At 47.2% G+C, this 22,414-nt stretch overlaps 1 protein-coding gene across 4 annotated transcripts in view; it reads left to right on the plus strand.

Annotated features, from left to right (window-relative positions):
- LRRK1 (leucine rich repeat kinase 1) overlaps positions 1-22,414 on the plus strand; it is a 74,694-nt gene that overhangs the window by 38,667 nt on the left and 13,613 nt on the right. For all 4 annotated transcript variants that reach the window (XM_064389673.1, XM_064389672.1, XM_064389674.1 and 1 more), the window contains 16 exons: positions 1,160-1,289; positions 1,824-1,936; positions 2,773-2,987; positions 4,993-5,157; positions 6,990-7,162; positions 9,094-9,214; positions 9,455-9,614; positions 10,213-10,489; positions 13,431-13,602; positions 14,958-15,121; positions 16,268-16,407; positions 17,749-17,998; positions 19,415-19,581; positions 20,680-20,877; positions 21,550-21,827; positions 22,012-22,206. In XM_064389673.1, the coding sequence (XP_064245743.1) occupies positions 1,160-1,289; positions 1,824-1,936; positions 2,773-2,987; positions 4,993-5,157; positions 6,990-7,162; positions 9,094-9,214; positions 9,455-9,614; positions 10,213-10,489; positions 13,431-13,602; positions 14,958-15,121; positions 16,268-16,407; positions 17,749-17,998; positions 19,415-19,581; positions 20,680-20,877; positions 21,550-21,827; positions 22,012-22,206 (2,918 nt within the window). The remainder of the gene's footprint in view (positions 1-1,159; positions 1,290-1,823; positions 1,937-2,772; positions 2,988-4,992; positions 5,158-6,989; positions 7,163-9,093; positions 9,215-9,454; positions 9,615-10,212; positions 10,490-13,430; positions 13,603-14,957; positions 15,122-16,267; positions 16,408-17,748; positions 17,999-19,414; positions 19,582-20,679; positions 20,878-21,549; positions 21,828-22,011; positions 22,207-22,414) is intronic.

Here is a 22,414-nt window from a genome sequence, read left to right on the forward strand (position 1 = left end):
GCTCAGGCTGGCAATGCTGTTAATATTAGAACTGGGGAGTTTTCTCCTGAGAAAACTTCTTCCAGTTTTTTTTCCTCTTTTTGACTTAGTCTAATTACAGTTCCTCACGTCTTCTCTGTAAAGGAAGATCTTGGTGGAAGTGGAACTGTCCCATCCCTCAGGAAGGGAGAGTCTTGTATCTCAGGGAGTTGTTTTGATTGACCATAGAGGCAGCAGATGGTGCTGGTTGTACTCTCCTATTCAGACTCCAAACCTGCCTGGTTTTCCTTCATTTCAGGATTTTCTTTGGTAGATAAATGTGACATCCTCAATACAGCAACACAATCCATGGCAGCTTTTTGTGCAGCTATCCCAGGTGCCATTTCTGGAGTGAAATGGTGCTCTTTGGGACTTGAAGAGCTTCCCTTTGTTTGAACCTCTTCAGCAGCAGCAACTCAGCCATGCAGCTGATACTCCTACTGCTTGGGATGTTCCCAAAATACACAAGATGCTCCTCAGGCACGGAGGAAGTTCTCTGAGTCCTTCTCTAAAACAGAACAGAGGAGCAAACACCAGCATGTTTTAGACACAGCATAGGTCAGTCTCTCAGCTCCAGTTCGGGTTTTGTTCTCTGTTGTTGCTGACTTTGATCCACCATAAATTCCTGCAGGATGCAATGTGGGGGCCTGAACATAAATTCTGACTGGCTTTTCTCAGGTAATATGGAAAAAACACATTGAGAACCAGCTGTGCCCTGGGTGTGCCCTTTCAGTGCCATGTTAAGAACCAGTTGTGCCCATGGGATGCCCTCTCAGTGCCAGCTGTTAGGCTGCAATAGAAGCAGTTCACAAGATGTTTCCATGTATTCAACAGCAGGAGACAAGGTGCCACTCATCCCCTGAGCTGTTTTGGCAGGCTTGGAGTTCCTCCCTCAGCACCCCATAAGTCCTGGACAGTGTCACCTTCCAGCACTGTGACTTTAGGACATAGAGATGTGAGCATTGATGTTTGATTGTCACTGAAGGCCATTTGCTTTTCTGCTCTTGCTTGGTGGTGGCTCCTGCCAATGGACATGACCTCATGTCCTGCCCACAAAGTTCAGGTGAAGCTCTTGGTTCAGAGCCTTGATGCCTGTTTTGTTGTTTCTTTTTCTGAAGGTGCATTTTGTGTCTCGTTCCAGGTCCTTTTTTGGAGTTTCCAGCATTTCTGAGCGATTCTCTGGAGGTTCTTTATCTGAACGACAATCAGCTGGACTCCGTCCCGCAGTCCGTTTGCCTCCTGAAAGGTTTAACAGAGCTTTATTTAGGAAAGTAAGTCCATGTCCTGGAAAAGCTTTGCAGTGTTATTTCCATGTTGTTTTAGTGACCAGTCTTCTGTGGAGCCCCACCCCAGATGTCCAGTGCTTTTGAAGTCAGAAAGCTGCAAATAGTCAGCCCCTTGTTAGAGCTGTGCCCATGGTTTGCTTTAGATAAGGAGGAGGCTGGTCTTTTGAGTTAGGGAAGATGATCTAATGCTTTGAACACAAGCCTGGGAATCTAATGTGCCTCTAGTTCATTCTGGCTTTTTGCTGTCAGTTTCTGTAGTGCTACATTCAATAACTCATCATTTTTGCCTTTATTTCCTCAACTATCCAGCAAAGATGATTACATTTGTCTGCCTCAGAGGATAAATTGAGGTTATACATCACTTTTAGGATGGAAATTGCTATTAAAGTGCTGAGTAGTCTTATTAAAATGTTAATGGAAGATTTCTGCAAGGATAGAATAGCGTAATCTGAGAGTCCATGAGAGCAGCTACTTGCACACAAAGCCTGGTTGTTGGTAGATTTATTTGTTTTTGTACAGTAACCCTGGTATCCGAGAGCTTCCTCCAGAACTTGGACAGCTGGCTAATCTCTGGCAGCTGGATATCGAGGAACTAAATATCAGTAACGTTCCTGCAGAGATCAGAAAAGAGGGTAAGGCTGATGCTGTGTATTCTTTATTAAATTGACTGAACATGCAATAAAATCTCTTCCTTTTAATGGTCAAGAGCAAAAACAGACAGTGAATGCCTGAGCCCTCATGGGGTTAACTGGAATTGCACAGGGAAACTTCCTCCTCATATTTACAAATTTGATAATCAGTGCTAAGCTCTGGCTGTAATGATCAATTTGAGACAGATCACAATTTAAAATGATGACTTATAAATGCAGTATTTCATTTGCAGTATGCATAAATTCTGTGGCTCGCTTCCTGAATGTGGATATTTTAGGATATTTAGATGGTCTCTCTAAAGACTGAAGTGTTTAGGATCAGCAGTCACACTCCCATTGAAGTGACTTTATTGTGAGCTGCTAGGTTTTTGGATCTATTACAATACTGTCTTCTTTTTTTTTTTTTTTTTCATTTTAACCAGAAAATCCTGTGGGAACAAAGTTATTAGGAATTATTCCTGCTCCAGCAGTATACTGTTGAAACCTCAATCTCACTTTAACTGGAAACATAAAAGCAGAGGGAAAAACTGAGTATTTTCCAATACTAAATTACTATTTTATGTTTCCTTTCAGCTTCTGAAGCATAGGAGCCCCAGCATTTGTTTCTCCTTACAGTGCTCCATTGTGGAGCCTCCGAGCAGTGACCTTTTCCCGGGGTCTCTGTCTCAGGTTTGTCCGCTGGAGGTTTCTTTGTTTATTCTCAGCCAGACTGCAGGGGAAGCAGGAGTTCCCAGCCACGGGGTGTGTGCAGAGTGGGGTTTGTGCTGTGCCTGGGTGCTGCTGGCTGCAGGGCTCACCCCGTTCTGTCCCGCTCCCAGGCCCCAAGACGGTGCTGGCGTATTTACGAGCGCAGCTGCGGCGGGCAGAGAAGTGCAAGCTGATGAAGATGATCGTCATCGGGCCCCCCCGGCAGGGCAAGTCCACGCTGGTGGAGATCCTGCAGACAGGGAAGGTGCCCCAGATGATGCACAGCGAGGCCACCATCCGCACAACCAAGTGGGAGCTGCCCAAGCCCGTGGGGCACAAGGCGAAGGTGAAAAGTGGTTGGAGATCTGCAGGCCCAGTGGGATGTGGGAGCCCTGTGGGGTCCTGTGGGCTGAAATTTGAAATTATCCTTTTGCAAGGAGCAGTTCCCATTGCCTCGCAAGACCCTTTGCAATTCTGTTTAATTTCCAGTTGGTACTAGAGGGCAGTTCTGTTTTCCTGACTGTGTTCTAAAGGGAGATTTGTGTTGGCTAGGCTGAAATTCTGGCTCTCTCTCCCACCTCAGTGGACACTAATTTTGAGAGAGTGCTTTACATCAGCTTCTCTGCAGCTTTCATCTGGGACATCAGTCCCAAAAAAATAAATAATTACACCTTCCACCCACATCCCCCACCCATGACAGGTCTGATATAAATTTGAGTCCCCAATAAAGCTGGACTCCATTTATGTCAGACCTGTCCTGGGTGGGGGATGTGGGTGGAAGGTGTAATCCAGGGATGTCTAAGGCAAAAACACCCACATCTCAGGTGGCTCATCCATGCAGTCTGTGATACTCATTTGGAGGGCACTGATTTCATCCAAGCATTTGTAGGTGGCCCTGTCCACTGCCTGCAGAGTAGCCCAGGGATTAGAGGATGCAGAATTTGTCCTGAGGTCTTGTCAGAGCTGAGGGGGTGCAAACACATCCCTCCCCCTTCCCAGATGGGACCCATGACCACCAGACTGTTTTGGAAAGGGGAAAGGAGCCTGCTGAGTTCAGCTGTTCCACAGCAAAGAGTGCCAGGCCAGAGACAGAAAGAAAAGAGCAACACAGGCTGACTCCTTGAAGGGTAGATCTTGGTGGGAGAAGGGATTTGTGCATTTTGTGTTGAAGAGTAATTGAATAAAATAAAAGTGTAGACAGCACCAGGGACCTGGAGTGGAATCAAGACAATGAACAGGCTTTTTATGCCTATCTCTGAGTCTGTCTGTCCACACACACACTCACAGCTGAAGGTCTTTGGGATGAACAAAGCAGTCCTTGTGCTGGTTAGGGCTTGGTTTCAACGATATGGAAGTTCTTCCAGCTGTTTTTGGGAGACTTCACACGATTGCACAGAATCAGAGCCCTGCTGAACTCTTATAGGGTAACTTCCACGTGGGATCAGTCAGCAGCTGGCCCCATCCCCCTAAACAGAGCCCACTGGATGTTTTGTGATGCTCTGAGGATGGTGGCTTCCTCTGAGGACGAAGGTTTGGTTTTGTGTTCAGTCTCAGGGTTTTTGACTCTCCAGGGCCAAGTGATTTAGGGACAGAGCTTCCCAGGTATGCAGGTACTTCCTGCTGCAACTGGGAGCCTGAGTGCCATTGAAGCAGAGAGCCAGTCTCCCTCTTAGTGCTGTCCTGGGGCTGCTCAGAGGAATGGATGCAGGGATACTGGGAAGAGAGCCAGAGCTGGAGAGGCCTCCATTTAAGCATTCCCCCAGAAATCAGCGAGTGATTCATAGCAACTGTGATTCTGGCCCATCTCTGGCGTGGCACAGACGTCAGAAGCCTGGGAGAAACATGTAGGAGGTGTTTGTGGAAGGCCTGAGAAGCTTCCCATCTCCTGAGCATCTCCCTTCTGCTTGGCTCAGCTCGGCCTGAGCTCAGTGGAAGTGATTTCAGCAGGGGTTTCCTGTTCCCCACAGCAGTGGCAGATAAGCAGCTTCAGTGGTCTTGTGGAGGGTGGCACAGGCAAGGATGAAACAGTTTCTCTTACAGATGCAGTGAAATGCAGGGCTCAGAATGAGACCCTTGTTTGGACTGGAGAATCCACAGCGTTAACTGGAGTTGTACCAGCATCAAGGGCACCTCTATCGTTTTAGCAGCAAGTAATTAGTCTTGATTTCCTGTGGGGAAGTAGTAGCCATGCTTAACAATTGCTTGTTGATTTATCTTTCCTGGAGGCACAATTAGGACATTGAACCCCTTCTTGTGTCATACATTATGCAGGCGTAGGTTTATACTTCAGCTATTATCTCCAGTGATTTACTGCCACGGTTTGATTTGAACACTTCTCTTTGTCTAAGTAGGTTGATTCAGTGGAGTTCAATGTCTGGGATATCGGAGGCCCAGCGAGCATGTCTACAGTCAATCAGTGTTTCTTCACAGACAAAGCATTGTACATAGTGGTCTGGAACTTGGCACTGGGGGAAGAAGCTGTGGCAAACTTACAGTTCTGGTTGCTGAACATTGAGGTAAGAAGTCACTGGTGGGCTCTGGGATATCTATTTATCAAGCAGCAGCTCAGCACGCAGATATGTGATATTGCAGATTCTTTTTGCTCTGCTTTTAAAAGCTCCCCAAGCTATGAATTTTGCACAGCATTTGGAATTCATTTTCCATTACGCTGTAGGCGTATCGCTATATTTAATGGTTTAAATTTATCATTTGCTTTGTTCTCCCTCACACACAGCAGAGAACGAAACAAAAGCTGATTTATAAACCCTTGCTAAGTAAGGCTGAACATACTTATTTTGGAATTAGTGTTTGACCACACTGTGCTCCAAGGGGGGTTTGAAGCATTTTCTTTCTTCTGTGGGTTAGACACACATTAGTCTTGAGGTTATATTTTTAACACTTTAGATTCAGGTAAGCTGGAGAGTACTTCCAAAACAGCTCTCATTTAGACTCAGAGCTGCAGTGAATTTATTGCTGTGGTGTGGATTGATTTTTTCTTACACCATGTTCATAATTGCCTGTAACTCTATTTGATAATTGTTTTAACATGAAATGCACAAAAATGGGTACCTCTTGAAAAACAAACATCTTGTAATTTTCAAAATATTAATGGTCAGCAGCAATCAAAAACCCAAACTAGGTAACAAAGCTGAAAGGAAAATTATTATATTTCCAAAATGTATGATGTGTCCTTAATACATCCCAGCAAGCACTTAGTAACATCAGGAAAAATGCAGAGAAATGTGATCATGATGGTTAAAAGAAGAGGGCTGTATATAGAAAGGAGAAAACTACAGGGGAGTCTTTGTTCATGACCCTTTACAATAGAATTGGGAGAGAACAAGTGAAATTGTAATTTGAAGCAAACAATGGGAAGTGTCTTAAGCACACTGGATGGCTAACCTGTGGAATTTACTGGAAATACAGTGTGCTGGGGGTACCAGAAATTGGAAAGACACACTGGTGAACAAAAACTCCATCAGGTGCTGTTAATTCCAAGATACTCCCTCGTGCTGAAGCAGTCAGTGAGCTGCTGGGAGAATACACCAGGGAACATCTCTCCATCCTGCCCTGTGCCTCCAGCAGCAGCACACTGGGGCAGGGGCCTTTGGTGTGGCTTGGTGCAGCCACCACTCCTGGGCTTGATTGGTGTCACTCAGGTTGGGAGATTCCAGTGGGCATCACAGGAGGAAAAGGGATTGCCTGCAAAGAAGGAAATCTTTCTCCCTCTGAGTATTCTTCTGTGGTCAAAGTCATTTGGATGGGAAAATGATCCCTGCTTAAGCCTGTGCAATCCCCTTGTGTTTGGCAGCGTTTTCCCTGAGATCTGGAAGGGTTGGAAGAAACCACGAGATCACTTAATCCATTCCTTTGTTCTGATTCAAGATTAAGTAGATTGAGACTTTTCTAGAGGTTTATCTCATCTCTCCATGTACCTCCAGTGAAAAGTTTGTGTGACTTCCCCAGGTATCCATTCCAGATTAGCCTTTTTCAGGATGTCAGATCTTCTGGTTGCAGGTTATCTTTGTCTGGGCAGATGTGGTTCCCTTCATTTCACTGACTCACAGCAACTCCTTTTATGTTAAACCCTGATGTAAAAACCCAAAGTGACAGTTTCCTGCTCTGCAGTAGCAGCAGATGATTAAGCCATGCTCTGCAGAACTTCTGTAATACCCAGATCACTTTAGCTGTTGTCAAGCTGCCACAACAGGTTGCCTTTATTTTATAAATATATATATGTATTCCATTTTATTAATATATGTGACTCCCTCCTCTTAAATATCACACTTTTCACCTGTCCTCACTGATGTAATCTGGATGAGATCACTGCCAGTGTTTTCTCTTGCAGGCCAAGGCTCCAAACTCAGTGGTGTTGGTGGTGGGAACACACCTTGATCTGATTGAGACGAAATTCCGTGTGGAGAGGATAGCAACCCTGAGGGCCTATGTCCTGGCTCTGTGTCGCTCTCCCTCTGGATCCAGAGCAACTGGCTTCCCAGATATCACCTTCAAGCACCTGCAGTGAGTACTTGTGCCTTTGTGAAGTTCAGTCACTCGCTCTTTATTTTATGACACTTTTAACAATTTTGAGATACTTGATCTCCTTGGCAACGGAACCAATTTAGAGACTCGTCAGCATTGCATGCCATCTATTTTTGACTGAGATAATGTATTATAATGAGAGAGAAGGTCAGTGTTGCTCAGGGGGCTGATGATGAGTCTGAGAGCTGGGAGCTCCAAAGTCATGACCTTGACCAGCCTGTTTACTGCTCCCCCTTCACTCAGGTTTCTCACTCTTTAATGGTGACACATTAGTCACAAGGGGAGAAGGTGCAGATTGACTAATTAATGCTGTGGGAGCGTGACTGTCACAGGGTGGGTGCCAGGGCCTTTGCTGAGGGGAGGCTGTGGGTGGTACCTGATGAGGGAACACAGCTCACGTGGCTGGGCAAGGAGGGCTCAGTCCCCCGAGCCCCTGGCAGTCCAAACCTGTCCCATCCATCTCCAGATGTCACAACAGAGGGTTGGAGCTGCCTGGGAGCTGAGTGTCACTCAGGCCACACAGTCTGACACTGCTGCAAGGGAATGCCCTTGGGAAGAGGAGGCTGCTCCAGCTGGGAGCGTGCCTGTGAGCCAGGGGGTGAACGTGGATGCAGCAGGCTGGCACCAAACAACGTGAAAATATCTGCCTGGGGCAGGAGCAGGTGGCAGCTGGCAAATGAGGAAGGGCACTGTGATGTCCCCAGCACTTCCCATCTGCTGCCTGGCAAAGGCATCAGCCGACCCCCCACACACTGCTCTGCAGGCACTGTCAGGCATCCCAGGCTGTGTCAGGCATCCCAGCCAGCTCTTCCCCGTTAGAAGAAGCTCCAGGGACCCACAGAGGCTCAAGGACTCACCATGAGAAGGAGAAAACTTTGTTTGTGTCACCTCAAGCCTCCTTTGCAATCACCCCAGAGCATCACAACACAATCTCGATCATTCTTTCTCAAGGGGACTTCCTTTCACCCTGACAGGCATTCTGAACATTTCTCTTCACCTTCCTTTCCCCTTGCATTTCTTCCCAGCCTGATTTCATATGTCCTTCCTCCTGTGCCTCTCCACACCCCATCATCCACCTGGATTAAGCATGCTATTAAGTTTTAGGGCTGGAGAAGTGTGAAATCCTTATCTGGGTGACCCTGGGTGCTTCTGTCAGTGGTCAGGGTCATCCAGCATCCCAGTGAGTTGCACACTTTCCAGTGCTGTGCAGGGCTGAGGTTTGAGATAAAGCATATTTTTTTAGAGAAGGATTTTCTGTCTGCCATGGGAACATGTGTAGGATCAGTTAGAAAGACCCTTTGTTGGGAAAAATGGAACAGAACTGTTCTTATCCAGCCCACAGAAAGATTAAAACTAGTAGGAGTTGAAGAGAGCAGGTTTTTAGCTGTTGAAGAGATAATGAAGGCCAGCTTGTAGGATCTAAGCACCAATTCCCAGATTGCAGGAGGCAGCTGATCAAGGGCCGGAATGAGGGTGGAAAAGGTGTCTGGTAGTCATCATCCTGCCTCTTTGATCTGGGGCAGGGAGGACTGGACCTGTCTCCAGGGCACAGAGTTTTCCTCCTCCCCACAGCCCCCTCCAGGATGTGTGTGGCTCTGGAGGGACAGAGGGGGATGACTTTGGTCAGGCTGCCAGGGATGTCCCCAGACATCCCAGTGCACAGGGACAGCAGGGCAGGGAGTGAAGCAGGCAGAGCAGAGGTAGGGCTAATACAGATGTGGCCTAATACATCTTTTCCAGACGACTTCATGTGTTTTCTCCAAAGTATTCTAAAAATACTCACTGACAGCCTTCCTCCCATTCAGCTGACACAGGAAATTTAAAGCCAATGATAAGAGAAAGTGAGCCTGGAGAGGAAGCCAGTGTGCTGATAAGGATTGATAACCTTCCCCCTTGCATGACTTTTGCAGTGAGCTCTCGTGTAAGACTCTGGAAGGCCTCGAGGGACTGCGGCAGCTGATTTTTCACGTCACCTGCAACATGAAGGATGTTGGCAGCTCAATTTGCTCCCAGAAACTTGCAGGGAGATTGGTGAGAACTGGGCTGTCTTGGTGATCCTTACCAAAGCAGGGCTTTTGGGGAGCTTGGGAGGTCACCTTTAGGAGTTATTGACAGAGTAAGGGGTTGATGCAGGAGCCATGTGAACATTTAAGATGGCAAGCTGGCTCTGGGAAAAAACAGCACTGAAAAATCCCTGTGAAAGGAAGGTGGCAGCCAGTTCATCCCTGCTGGCTGATCCTGATCCTGCTGGTTTTCTCACATGGCTTGCAGATACCAAGGAGTTACCTCAGCCTCCAAGAAGCTGTCCTTGCAGAACAGCATAGAAGAAGTCAAAATGATGATGTGCAGTATTTAACAGACAGACAAATAGAGCTGATGATCGAGCAAACACCTGGAAATGATATCAAAGACTATGAAGACTTGCAAACTGGTAGGTCAGAGCAGACCAGTCATTTCTTGGAAATTAATATATATGTCCAATTGAAATGTTCCACAAATAGTAAATACAAATTCCACCAGTGTAGGGATGACTTTGGAAATTGGTGAGATATAAAATCAGTAGTGAGACTTTGGGGACAGGACTGGGAAGTTTCTAAGGTGGTCTGAGGTTACTGATTTCATTCCTTTTTTTTTAACAAGCTGTGGCTCATTTCTAGTCTGTGTATAGTGAGGGTTGCCATAGTTTCAAATCTGGCTTCTCTGTAGGTCCCCAGTCTTGTGATCTTTATGGAGGCCTTGCTCTGCAGGAGGCAGGGAGAGCCCTTCCCTGTGAGGATGGCAGGAGAGAGTGAAGGGGAGGTGTCATGGGGACAGAAATACTGGCTGAGAAGTGAGATGTGGGTTTTGCAAGTGGAGTGTCAGATAGCAGCACTCCTCAGATAGATGTTACTCTCTTGGCTTGGCTGCGTGCTGGCTGTGTCTGGAATGCATAAAACTGCACAAACTGCCTCATAGTCTTACTCTCCTGCACTTCTGTGGTTTCCTAATGCTGATCTATTACTAATCCCCCATTCTTTACTTTTTTGCAGCCATTAATTTTCTCATAGAAACAGGGACACTGCTGCACTTCCCAGACACGAGCCACGGCCTGAGGAACCTCTACTTCCTTGACCCTGTCTGGCTCTCAGAGTGTCTGCAGAGGATTTTCAACATCAAGAGCTCCAAGTCTGTGGCTAAGAATGGAGTCATCAGAGCAGAGGACCTCAGGATGCTGCTGGTTGGGACAGGTTTCACCGAGCAGACTGAAGAGCAGTACTTCCAGTTCTTGGCCAAGTTTGAGATTGCCTTGCCTGTGGCCAATAACAGGTATGTTGATAATTGGAGAGGTTTAGTGAGGTTGGAGAAAAATGGCCATTTAGTCAGTGGATATTAACAGGCTTTGCCACACTAAGTTGTTGTCTTGACAGGGTTCTTGTGCTGAGAAAACATCTGAGAGCATTCAGCAGTGTCATGGAAGGTGCCCATCCATTTGGGCTGTATTTCCTGAACTGAGCATCCTCTGGGCCAAACCAGCCCGTGTGAAAGCTTTCCCAGAGCAGTCTTTGTGCACTGGGTGCATTTAGGCTGTGGCAGGCTCAGCCACCAGCCCGGAGGGGCAGTGACACCGCCGGGGATGTGGCCACGAGCAGGTGGAAGCTGTGAGGGCTCAGCTGGCGCAGCTGCAGCCGGCAGAGGATGTGAGGCCACGGCTGCCAGGCCTGAAATATAGATGGGCTGGAGTCATCTGTTTCCAGTGAAGGATCCTCACTTCAGTATGGCAGAAAACTTGGGGTAATCAATACTTGTGTCAGCCCTGAAAGTAGCAGCATTTTATTCCTGGTGAAATCAGGAAAGCGTAGCTGCAGCAGCAACGCGATTTACTTGATTTTTAACCTCAATAGGTGCTGATCAATAGTTTTCCTAGAAATGGTCTAAGAAGCCTCATTCTCTTTAAATGTTAATGAGCCCTCCTCCCCTCTGCCCCCCAATCCTTTTCCTCTGGGCAGAGTTCCCTGCGATTTTTCTCTCTCCCATCTGCTTGGCGACAGCCTGTTGTTGGGCTAGCGGTGAGCCCAGAGCTGTGTTGCACTTTTGATGTGGCATTTGCATTTCACTTCCTTGCCCTTGCAGGACAGCGCGGCTGCATCGCCCTGAGCCTCTGGGGAGCTCTGAATGCCAGCACAAGTGCAGCATTCTCTGGGCTGTCATTATGCCTGTCACTTATCCAGTCCCGGATGCCAACAAATTTTCTCAGGCTTAACACAGATAAAGCAGCAATGTTTCTGCTCAGTCCAAAATGCCTTTTGGACTCCTTGTCACTATCTGCCATTTTTCACCAGGGCAATTACATTGTCTGTGCCTCGGGAGCAAGGAAACTGCTTTTTCATGGCCTGCCCAATGTTTTTCTCAGCGATCCAAGCCACATTAGCAGAATATTCTTCCCACTGACGGGCTGTAGCTATAGCAGGTTGGATTAATTTAATGTACTAGCCAGACACAGAGCAGTTATTTGTTACTGTGCTGCTGCAATTATTGTCTAGATTGCCAGATAGGGTTTCTGTGCAGTCAGTACAGAAAGCAGCTGCCAGTTTCTGTTCTGAAAGGGTGGATGGGGGCATGTTTCACATATTTTCAAAATTTGCATTGGCTGTTGTTCAAGAGCGTCGAATCACCATCTGTGTTATAATCCACTAGATGGTTGTGGCCCAGAAGGGCCTCACTGGCCCTTCTTGCACCCCTAGACCTTTTCTTGGATGTGCTGGGGAAAGTTTATTGGCTGTCTGATGGTGCATCCACTACTTCTATGGAGTGAGAAGTTTTAGTTTGTTGCACTCTGCTTTTCTGCCTAAGGTGCATGTAACTTAGCTGTGTTCTGCTTCTTAAAATACACTTAAAAGCGTGACCATTCTTACTGGAATTTATAATTGAAACTTTTGCCAGTTTTACATTCCAAAGATGTTCCATGGAACAGATAATTTGATCATGTAATATGTCATCACGTGTGACATATGGAGAGAGCTGTTGTCTAATGATGGTTGGTTTTTTCCTGAGCTGATTTTTCAGATTTTACAGAATGCTGCAGCTGCTAGCAAGAAAACATGAGAGGCAGTGGATTCTTTAAAGCAGTGGATTCTGACCCAGCATTAGTTCTGGTTGTGTCTAGTCCCTGCCAGTGTTATTTTGGTCAGGTCTCTTGGCCATGTGCCTTGCTGCTGTCGTTGTGCCTGTCAATGATGAGCCCCAGATGCCAACACATTTTCTCAGGCTCAGCACTGATAAAACAGCAGTGTGTCTGCTTATAAGCAAATAACATTTTAGATTGTACAGGCGTCCTGGGATGTGTTTGGTACAGAAGAGTATCACTGACAGGAGATTTACTGGCAAGTATTGAAAGCCATAAGCTCATGGTTTTCAAAACAGTTGCAGTGTTCCAGGACGTTTAACTTCCCAAATACGAAAGATCAGGACAAATGAATGTTCTGGGATTACTGAAATAATTTGAAAACGTTGTGGTCCCCTACACCAGCATAACCCCGTTACTGCTGACTGGTCAGGCACAGATAACATCAAGTCTCCTTCACACTTGGGCAAAGTACCTAATAATCTGATTGCAGAGGAATCTGAGCTAGACAAGTGATTTCTCTGCTGGCAGCAGCCTGGCAGAGTGAGCTCCTGCTCTATGGGTGTGTCAGGGATGTGACAGGGATCCATCAACTGCAGGGTGGAGCAGCAGGAACCCTGTCATGCTGACCCGTGGGGTGCTCTCATTCTGGGGCTGGGTTGAAGCAGAGCAGCCCAGTCCCTGCAGCCTGGAGCTCCTTTCCCCCCATTCTGGGCTTACAGAACCTGAGCTGCTGGAGTTTGTTTTTGCACTGATCTCCTGTTCCCCTGCTGTAATCCCCTGCTTACTACCAGGGCAGAATGTTACCAAAAAAATGAGTCCCGACATCACAGCTGTTCTAATGACTCTTACACTTTAATGCATTTAATTTGTGAGTACACAAATGCTCATTACATCAATTTTAGCCCTTTCCAATAGCCCTGGCTGAATTATGTAATGTCTGTTTTGCCTCTGCTTGCTTTCATAGTGTAAATTAATTTCTCCATGTATTGCTGCAGCGTTTTAGTCTAAAAGCTTTTTTATATGCAGTAGGCTGTGCCATTAAAAATCTCTTTGGAGACTGAATCGCCCTATTATCTGGTAACAATGTACTCACTGTTAAAAGCTGTAGCTAAAATCTGAGCTGTTGAACTTGATGTGTTTCAGCTACCTCCTCCCTCATCTGCTTCCTACCAAGCCGGCGTTAGATATCCATGGGCTCTGCCACCAGACCACAAACACGGTCCAGAGGGTCTTCAAGATGAGCTTTGTCCCCGTTGGCTTTTGGCAAAGGTTCATAGCCCGGATGTTAATTAGCCTGGCAGAGATGGACCTCCAGGTAGGTTCCTGTGTCTGTCTGCAAACAAAAGCAGACAGCTGAAGGGGTTCAGTGTAAGTGGGATGTCTCTTCACATCCCTCTGGCTTCTGTCACAGACTTCAGGAACATTGTTTGAGTAAACAGGGAGAGGCGAGGCTCTGCGCTGAAAGTCTGATTCTGTTTTTGCAGTAGGTGTCATTGAGAATGACAAATTGGCACTGGGGGAGAAAACCTGAGTTCTCCACAGCCTCTTTATAACGTGATCCCCTGGAAGGTCTCAGTTCCTCCAGCATCTTCCAATTACAAGTAATTGGAGTTCTGCCTGCGGCTCTTGTCCATGACCATTCCACCAGGCCAGACTCCCTCACGGCTTTGCCAAAGGAGATCTGGAATAGCTCCAGCAAAGCCAAATATCTGAATCTCTATGGGATTAAATGGGAAGAAAATTACAGGACTGTTGCCTTAATGAGGCACCCCATTAGTGCAAATGCTGAGTGACATTAAAGTAGTGTTTGCAAGGTTCTGAGAGACCAGTGAATTTTGATGTTGTTGCAGATGTGTTTGCAGCAGTTTCTATCCGAAACTGTAGTAAATATCTTGAAAATATTTATAGTACTGCTCTGGTATCTTCTTAGCAGCTCTCCATTAAACTGTGGTCTGTCAGTGATGTACAGAACATGGAAAACATGATACCTGGTTTTGGAAGGTCCTCTATGTTCCAAGCTTCTCAAGCCATGTAATAACTTTACCTCTTTTAACGGGGTGTGTTGGCAACCCCTTGCTTACATCCTCCTGGGCACTACATAATCCTAGAGCACCTTTCCTAGGGGTTTCATCCAGAGTGGAAAGGATGCCAGGCGTCAGACCTGTCTGCAGGCAAATAAATGTTGGAGCAATGAGTACAGAGGAGTCCTGCAGATTAACTTCTTGGTTTTAAAACAGAAATACATTTTGCTGGTTTGAAGTGTCTTGGAGAAGGGCCATCTTCCTCCCACTAAAACAGGTGGAAAAGTTAACTCTCTGCATTGAGGGCAGACTTCATCATTCACTAGAACATTTAGTACTTTAGGTTTATAAGACTTTTGTGAATGCAGAATAAATACTGCAAATGTCACAGTTACAGAATTAGCTTTGTGCGCTGATATGAAATTGTTCTTTTTTGAGTGGCATGAAAAAGATTTCCACTGTGGAAAAATCAATTTTACCACATGTATTTCCATTCCATCGCAAAATTTTATATGAGCACAAGTCACTTTTACTGGAAAAGGTACAACAGCACCTGTGAAAGCCAAAAACAGAATTCACTTTCTTGCCTGATTAAAACATCCTTATGGGAAACTTCAGCACGATTTTCATGCTTTTCTGCTTGTTTCAGCTCTTTGAAAACAAGAAGAACACCAAGACAAGAAACAAAAAGGTGACCATCTACAGCTTCACAGGCACCCAAAGGAACCGCTGCAGCACGTTCCGAGTCAAAAGGACTCACACGGTTTACTGGCAGGAAGGTCTGTTCGTTACCTTTGATGGAGGCTATCTTAGGTAATTTGTGTTCATAATGCAGCATGTGTGACAGGGGACTGATAGAGTGTGTGAGACACATCAGCTGAATGGAGATGAATGGGCCTGACCCAGGCTGTGTGCTCACTCATCAGGAGAAGAGGAGGCTCTTCTAATGGACATAACTCATCTGGTAACAACTGCTGACAAAAACGACAAATAACTGATTATTTGGCAGGTTTGAATGTATCAGCCTTATCTGCTGTTGCAGCGACAAATTGAAAGAGGCCTGAGAACAGAAAGTGAAATTCAGAGTGGGGCTCTGGCAGTTTGAAGTCATGCATTTTCACATGCAAAGATTTCCTTACCTCAATGAGTTTTCCACTGAATCCTAAAACTTCACCACTGCATGGCAGTAATCCAGGTCAATGGAGGTGCTTCTGTGCAGCAGGGACTGTGGACAAGTGCCTCAACCTGGCCAAGGCAGAATGTCTGCTGGCTGCAAGCCTAGGGAAAACCTCCTGTCCATGTTGTTTCACAAATGCGGACATTTAAGACTTTTTGCTCCTTCAGTCCCTGGCAAGACAGGGAGGAACCATTGGTGCTGTTGCATGGTTGGAGGCCAGAAGGAAACAGTGACCTTCCCAAGTTTCCAAGCTCAGTAGAGACTTGAACCCAGACACTGCAAACCACAGGCTGGAATCCTGAATTCTGGACTGTGGTAGTGGTCATGCTCTTAGCTCTCCATGTATTTCAGGGAGTTACACTGGGAATTGTGCAAAAATGATGTTCATAAACTTTTCCTAACGTTTCTGGAAATACCATTATTATTCCACTGGAATTTTATTACTGATTTTACAACTCCCAACCTTCCATCATTCTGTATAGGGCATTTCTGTCAAAGCTCTCTGTCATACTCAGCTTGCTTAGGTCACAGTTTTCCCCAGGCCTGACCTTCTATAGCACTTACCCTTTGTGAGAAACTGGCATTTCTGTGGAATTCTCTTCTGAAAATCATTTTCAGAACAGACTGAGTTGAAAATCACCCTCGAAGTTAGATTGCTTTGTGTTTCGATGACTCATGAACTATGTGTTATTATGTAACTCAGGTTTCCTGCCAGAAAGAAGTTTGTTGACATGATACTTCAGAAAAGCTTCACAGGTCTGTCTTTTGGCTTTTTCACACAGCGTCGAGTCTTCTGATGTGAACTGGAAAAAGAAAAAAAGTGGTGGAATTAAAATAATTTCCCAGTCAGAAGTGAGAGACTTTTCAGCCATGGCATTCATCACGGATCATGTCAACTCTTTGATAGACCAGTGGTTCCCTGGTAAGAGAACAGCTCTAATTTTCTGTGCAGTGTTGTGTCTTTTCAACAGAGGGTTCTTTGATAGAGCTCTCCAGGTGCACAATATTGTGTGTTAATTGAAGACCCCTCAGGCTCTGACATCTCAAGCCAATAACATTTGATAAAAGCTAATAAACCTGCAGACAGATCAAGATTAGTTGCCAGCACCCTTTGGTCTAGACATTGTCTCTTCTAGTCTGTCTGTCACAGCAGCACAGGTGAAAACAGGACCTGGAGGAGTTCAAAAGACTCATCCAGTGCTCATAGCAGGGGCAGGATTTGGCCCAAACTGCTTGGTGCTGTCTCTTGAACTCATTTTGGCAGCAGCTGGGAGGAGGATTTGCCATCATTTCTAACTTTCTATGAGTAACAAAATTCTGATGTGAGGGGCTTGAGTGAATATGGTACCAAGGACTCCATGCCAAGGTAACTTCCTTGACTCCTGCAGCTGCTTTTCCTGTGCTCAGCACAGATCCTGCTGTTACCCAGCAGGCTCTTTGCAACCCCAATACACTTTGTTTGAAACCAAAACAAAATCTGAAGTGCTCTTTGTCGTCCTACCCTGGTCTGGAAAGCAGTGCCAAAGTCTCTTAATTGGAGGCTCTGTGGAGGAAAGAGTGGTGCACTCTCACATACTCACGTTCTACATGTTCTGAAGATAAAAGAACATTTTATTTGCCTTTGGATTAAAATAATGCTAAAGTTAATCAGTGAAGCTTGAGAAGAGCCACGACTTCAAAGGCTGCAGCCTGTGTTCACCCTGCCTAATTGTGGGCATTTAACAGAGCCTGTCACCACAAAATCTCTCTGTAGTTATGGGAGAGGTGTGAACCTCCCAAAGGCTTAGTCGTGGTAGAACCCACATTTCTCCTGGAGGGGCTGAACACGTTGCCCATGAGGGAGCCCACAGGACCTGTGTTCCCAACCCCATTCCCACCTCAAGCCATCTGGCAGTTTGCAGTCTGGGCAGGGACAGAGACACCCAGCAAGCAGAAGGGTCTCTCCAATGCTTTATTCACATACTTGTAGTTTTTGCTGCTCCTGAGTACATCTGCCTCTCAAGCCTGTGCATTACCTGTGGCCAGAGCGGGGTGAGTGTTGGGTTATGTCCACAGCCCTGTCTCCCCAGCACTGTCCCTGTCTACTTTGCAAAGCTATTTTCTATTCCAGTCAGTACCCTGCAGCAAACTGCTCAGTGTGAGCGTGACCGTTTCCAGCCGGCGGATCCAGGTCGTGCTGCGGACTCTGGAATGCACTCGGAGCTGTTGTTCCCTCTCAGCTGGCGTGGTGACGTTGTTTCCTGTTTGTTTGCTCTCTCTGAAGCCCTCACAGCCACGGAGAGCGACGGCACGCTGCTGATGGAGCAGTATGTGCCCTGCCACATCTGTGCAGCTGCCAGGCCTGAGCAGCGCGAGGGCGGCGAGAGGGCGGAGGACGCGCAGTACTTCAACATGGAGGATTGTGTCCTGACTGCCATCGAGCTGGACTACATCACGTGCCCCAACCACCCTGACATCCCTGTGTCGCTCCAAGAGCTGGTCCCAGAGCTTTTCATGACCGATTTTCCTGCCAGGTAACGTGTGATAGCCTTTGGTTGGGCTTTGGTGTACCTGCGTGATTTGGCTGGACGCTTTTCTTGAGTCGCCTCTGCTGGAGGGATGTGCTGACCACAGGAAACAAATCCATCTGCTCTCAATCCATGCTCTGGCAGTTCATCCTGAGCTGCACCCCTGGTGTTCAGCAGCTTGCTTAGACACTATCTGTGTGCTGACCGAGTCATCACACCAGGGGTCCTTTGAGATCACTGTGGTGCAATGTCAAAGTCCCTTTTTAAAGCCACAGCTGTCCTGCATTGCCCAGAACTCTGGCCAGGACTTTCTGTAGTTGGAGCCTTTCTGGATCCCACAAAAGGAGATTTTAATGTGGCAAAACAAAAAGGAAGTGCTGCTGTATGACAAAATTGGCACTGAAATGGCCCTAATTTTGTAGGGGCCTGTAGGTGAGTGAGTTTATGGACACCACAGGGGGACTCACACTGAGCTGGGGCTCCTGCTCAGCTGAGGGCTGCTGGATGTGTTGGGTGTGTGGCAGCCCTGAACAGCTGAAGGAGCTCTTCCCTACCCACTGCAGCACTGCCAAACCTTTAAGCTGCTTAACTACATTCCCAGATGGTCTCAGTCTTACACCCCTCGTTACTTGGTGTGCAGAGCAGGAGACCTGAGAGCAGGCAGGACAGAAGAGCAATGTCCCCTTTGGCTCCTGCTCTCTCAGACCTCTGAGTGCCCAGTGAAGAATCACAGGACCTCTGGACCAGACTGTCCTGTTGGCTGCTGACAGAGCCCTCTGTGCTCTCACTGGCCCCTGTTTCTTTGCTGGGGTCATTTTTCTGGGCAAACACCCCGTCAGCTCATCACACCAGCCCTCCTCACACTGTTATCTCCTGCAGATTTATTTGGCAGGTGCGAGGCGAGTGGAGATGTTTGAAGTGTGAACAGCTGTAAAAGTAGTCTCTGGGAGAGTGGGGAAATGATGAATTGCAGCATGGGAACACTAAGCTGATTTGAATAATCAGGTTTCAGAGTGTCTGGTTGTTCATAAACATCCTGTCCTGCCTTGGTGGAAAAAAAAGAGGAACAGGAGGTAAATGAAGCAAAAAAAAAAAAAAATCATTAATACAGATAAGTAGTACAAGTATCAGTACCTGTGTCATCTGCTTGGAAAAGGAGCTTATGTGCTTTCCAGATCTGTTTGATTCTTATGGGATAAATTAGTAAAAAGTCTTTTGTGCTTTTTTGCTCAAATTACTATTTGCTGTGAGAAATCTGTTGTACAGTGTGAGCTAACATGGAGTGCACTGAGATGGCCAAGTCCTCTTGGTAGATAAGGCAAGAACCTATTAGACATTTGTAGAAATGGAAATCACATTAAAAACATTAATTTACCGTGTCTTTGAAACTTTAATTAAAAACCCCCAATTTCTGTTTGGCAGACTGTTCCTGGAAAATAGCAAACTGGAATGCAGTGAAAATGAAAACAACGTTCTTGGCCAGGGTGGAAGTGGAACTGTTATATATCGGGCACGATACCAAGGAAAACCAGTGGCTGTGAAGAGATTTCAGATTAAAAAATGCAAGGGTTCTCCCACTTCAGCTGCAGGTACAGTGCACAGATTTGGTGTCAGGAATCTGGGAATCTGCAGTCTGGGATCTCAAGCTAATGCCAAAGAATCTGCAAAGTGCTGACAGCACCTGATTAAACACAGGGTGGAATAGATAGCAAAATTGATAGGTTTCAGTGGAGGAGGAGGATGCATCTGAGTTCTTCATGAGCATTTGTAGTGATGAAGGTCACTGGCTCAGCAGTGGGTGCCAAGTCTGATCCTGCAGATCAGAGGTTGGATTTATAGGGTGCCAAGGTAGAGCCCTTGATTAGGAAGGGAGGTGAGATTTCAACTCCTGTTCCCACACTATTTGGCCATGAGAGGTGTGGGTTTGCACTGAGGACTTGTGAGTCTCCACCTCTGAATTAGTGTTTTACCCGCTCTGTGCCAGCAGCTGGAGAAAGCAAACTGGGAATCCTTCTGAGCCCACCAGCTTCTCCAGGCAGGGATGGGCTCCTGTGGAGCCCAGCTTTGCAGCAGAGCCTCAGTCCATGGACAGAGGAAAGGGGAAAGTGTTTCACATTCCTCATTTTTGTCAGGGGAGGATGTGGTGAATCCCTGAGCTGTGGAGGAGGCCAGCTGCTGTCCCAGTGACAAATCACCTTCGGGAAGAGCTGACCTGCCTGAGCAGCCTGTGGTGTGCTGTGGCAGCAGGACCATTACTGTGATGGGTGTCTCTTCTGGCAGGGAAGCTGGAAAACTGCAGGGAAGAGCCCTAAGAGTCTGCAGTGTAGATGAGTCTGCAGACTCATCTACACAGAGTCCCTGCTGGGAGAAGCACAGCACGGGTTTTCCAAAGTCATCCAGGGGATGTGTGAGAGCAGCGTGTGCCAGACTGCCAGACACACCTGAGCCTGGTGTTTAAGGACCAAGGGAGCTCTTTCTTCCTGAGGCACCAGACAGATCCTGCTTATAGCCAGTGTCTCCTAGTGTCTCATGCATCAGCATAAGGATTCACCTTAAAGCCTTGCTGTTGCCATAATCCCACCAGCTGCCTTCCTCCCGCAGCCCTCGCTCGGTGATCACCTCCCAGAGAGTTTGTGGCTCATTTCCTGAGCTGGGCAGTGAGAAGGGTGGGTTGTGTGTCTTGCCAGATACCATGCTGAAGCACCTGCGGGCCATGGATGCCATGAAGAACTTCTCAGAGTTCCGCCAGGAGGCCAGCATGCTGCACTCCCTGCAGCACCCCTGCATCGTGTCCCTCATCGGCATCAGCATCCACCCGCTCTGCTTCGCCCTGGAGCTGGCCCCGCTGGGCAGCCTCACCACTGTCCTGGCTGAGAACTCCAAAGGTAAAGCCAGCCTCTCCCCCACCCCTCTCCCACTGACAAAGGCTCAGCGGTGTTTAAATTACTGCTTGATTTGCTGGAGGGGATTTTATTTTTTTTCCAGACTAAGGGGAGTGGGAGGGATGGAATTGTTCTTATATTGTGCTTTTGGGAACCTAGTAAAAATTGATGGTCGGGATTGTCACAGCTACTTTGGAGGCCTGGATTTTCAATTTCTCTGCGAATTAATATGGAGTGCATCTCTCTTCAGTGCTGCATGGATGGTGCTGTGTTTTTACCCCTGCAGATGGGTGTCTGGTACTCTAAATTATCTCATAATTATCTGTATTGCTGTCATTGTCAAATGAACAACACTAATTCCAAGATAAGTTGAGGCCATCTGACCCTCTTGGCACCTTGGCTTCATGTCAACTTTCAGTCAAACACTAATTTTCACCAGAAGATTTAGTGGCCTAGAAGTGAAAGGGTTTAAAAAAAGGGTTTAAAAAAAGAATCTAATAAGACTGTCAGACACATACAGTAACATAAACAGTGTCATTTCAAATGGTGGCATTGAGTGATGTTTCAGAAGGCTGTCAGTTACTGCTCTGGAGTTAAAAAGAGAAGGAGAGAGGGGGAAGAAGCAGCAGTAATGGCGATTACAGGAGCTGGAGACGCGCTGTTCCTTTGTGCCAGGGTCCTCCTTTGTGCCGCTGGGACACATGCTGACACACAAAATAGCCTACCAGATCGCCACAGGCCTGGCCTACCTGCACAAGAAGAACATCATCTTCTGCGACCTCAAGTCAGACAACATCTTGGTGTGGTCCCTGGACGTCAGGGAGCACATCAACATCAAGCTCTCTGACTACGGCATCTCGCGGCAGTCGTTCCACGAGGGCGCGCTGGGCGTGGAGGGCACCCCAGGCTACCAGGCCCCCGAGATCCGGCCCCGCATCGTCTACGACGAGAAGGTGACCAGGGGGAGGCTGTGGGGCAGCCCTGTGCTGGCACTGGGGGGCTGGCACCGTCCCATGGCTCAGTTCCCTTCTCTGTGTGTGGGGGCTGGCATTGGTTTTCCCACCGCGGCTTGCCTTGCTCTCTTCTCCGCTCACCAACAGAGCCCTGCCCTGATTTCCCCTCTGTTTCTGGCTCTAGGTGGACATGTTCTCCTATGGGATGGTTCTGTACGAGCTGCTGTCCGGGCAGCGACCTGTGCTGGGGCACCACCAGCTCCAGATTGCAAAGAAACTGTCCAAAGGGATCCGTCCTGTGCTGGGGCAGCCCGAGGAGGTGCAGCTCTACAGGATGCAGGCACTCATGATGGAGTGTTGGGACACTAAGCCAGAAAAGGTACAACACCACCCTCCTGACCACCACGTGTTCTCTGACCCACCTTCCCTCTTCGTGCAGGAGGGCTGAGCTTGCTCCTGGTGCAGCACAACAGCTCCATTGCCCATTTACCCCTCCTGCTGATTTGACCCAGAATTTCTGTTGACTTAAATGAGAGTTTTATGAATGAAATGATGACAGATTTGTGGCCTTAGACATCTGTGGTGGC

This window comes from Passer domesticus, chromosome 14 (assembly GCF_036417665.1).
Source record: "Passer domesticus isolate bPasDom1 chromosome 14, bPasDom1.hap1, whole genome shotgun sequence".
NCBI lineage: Eukaryota > Metazoa > Chordata > Aves > Passeriformes > Passeridae > Passer > Passer domesticus.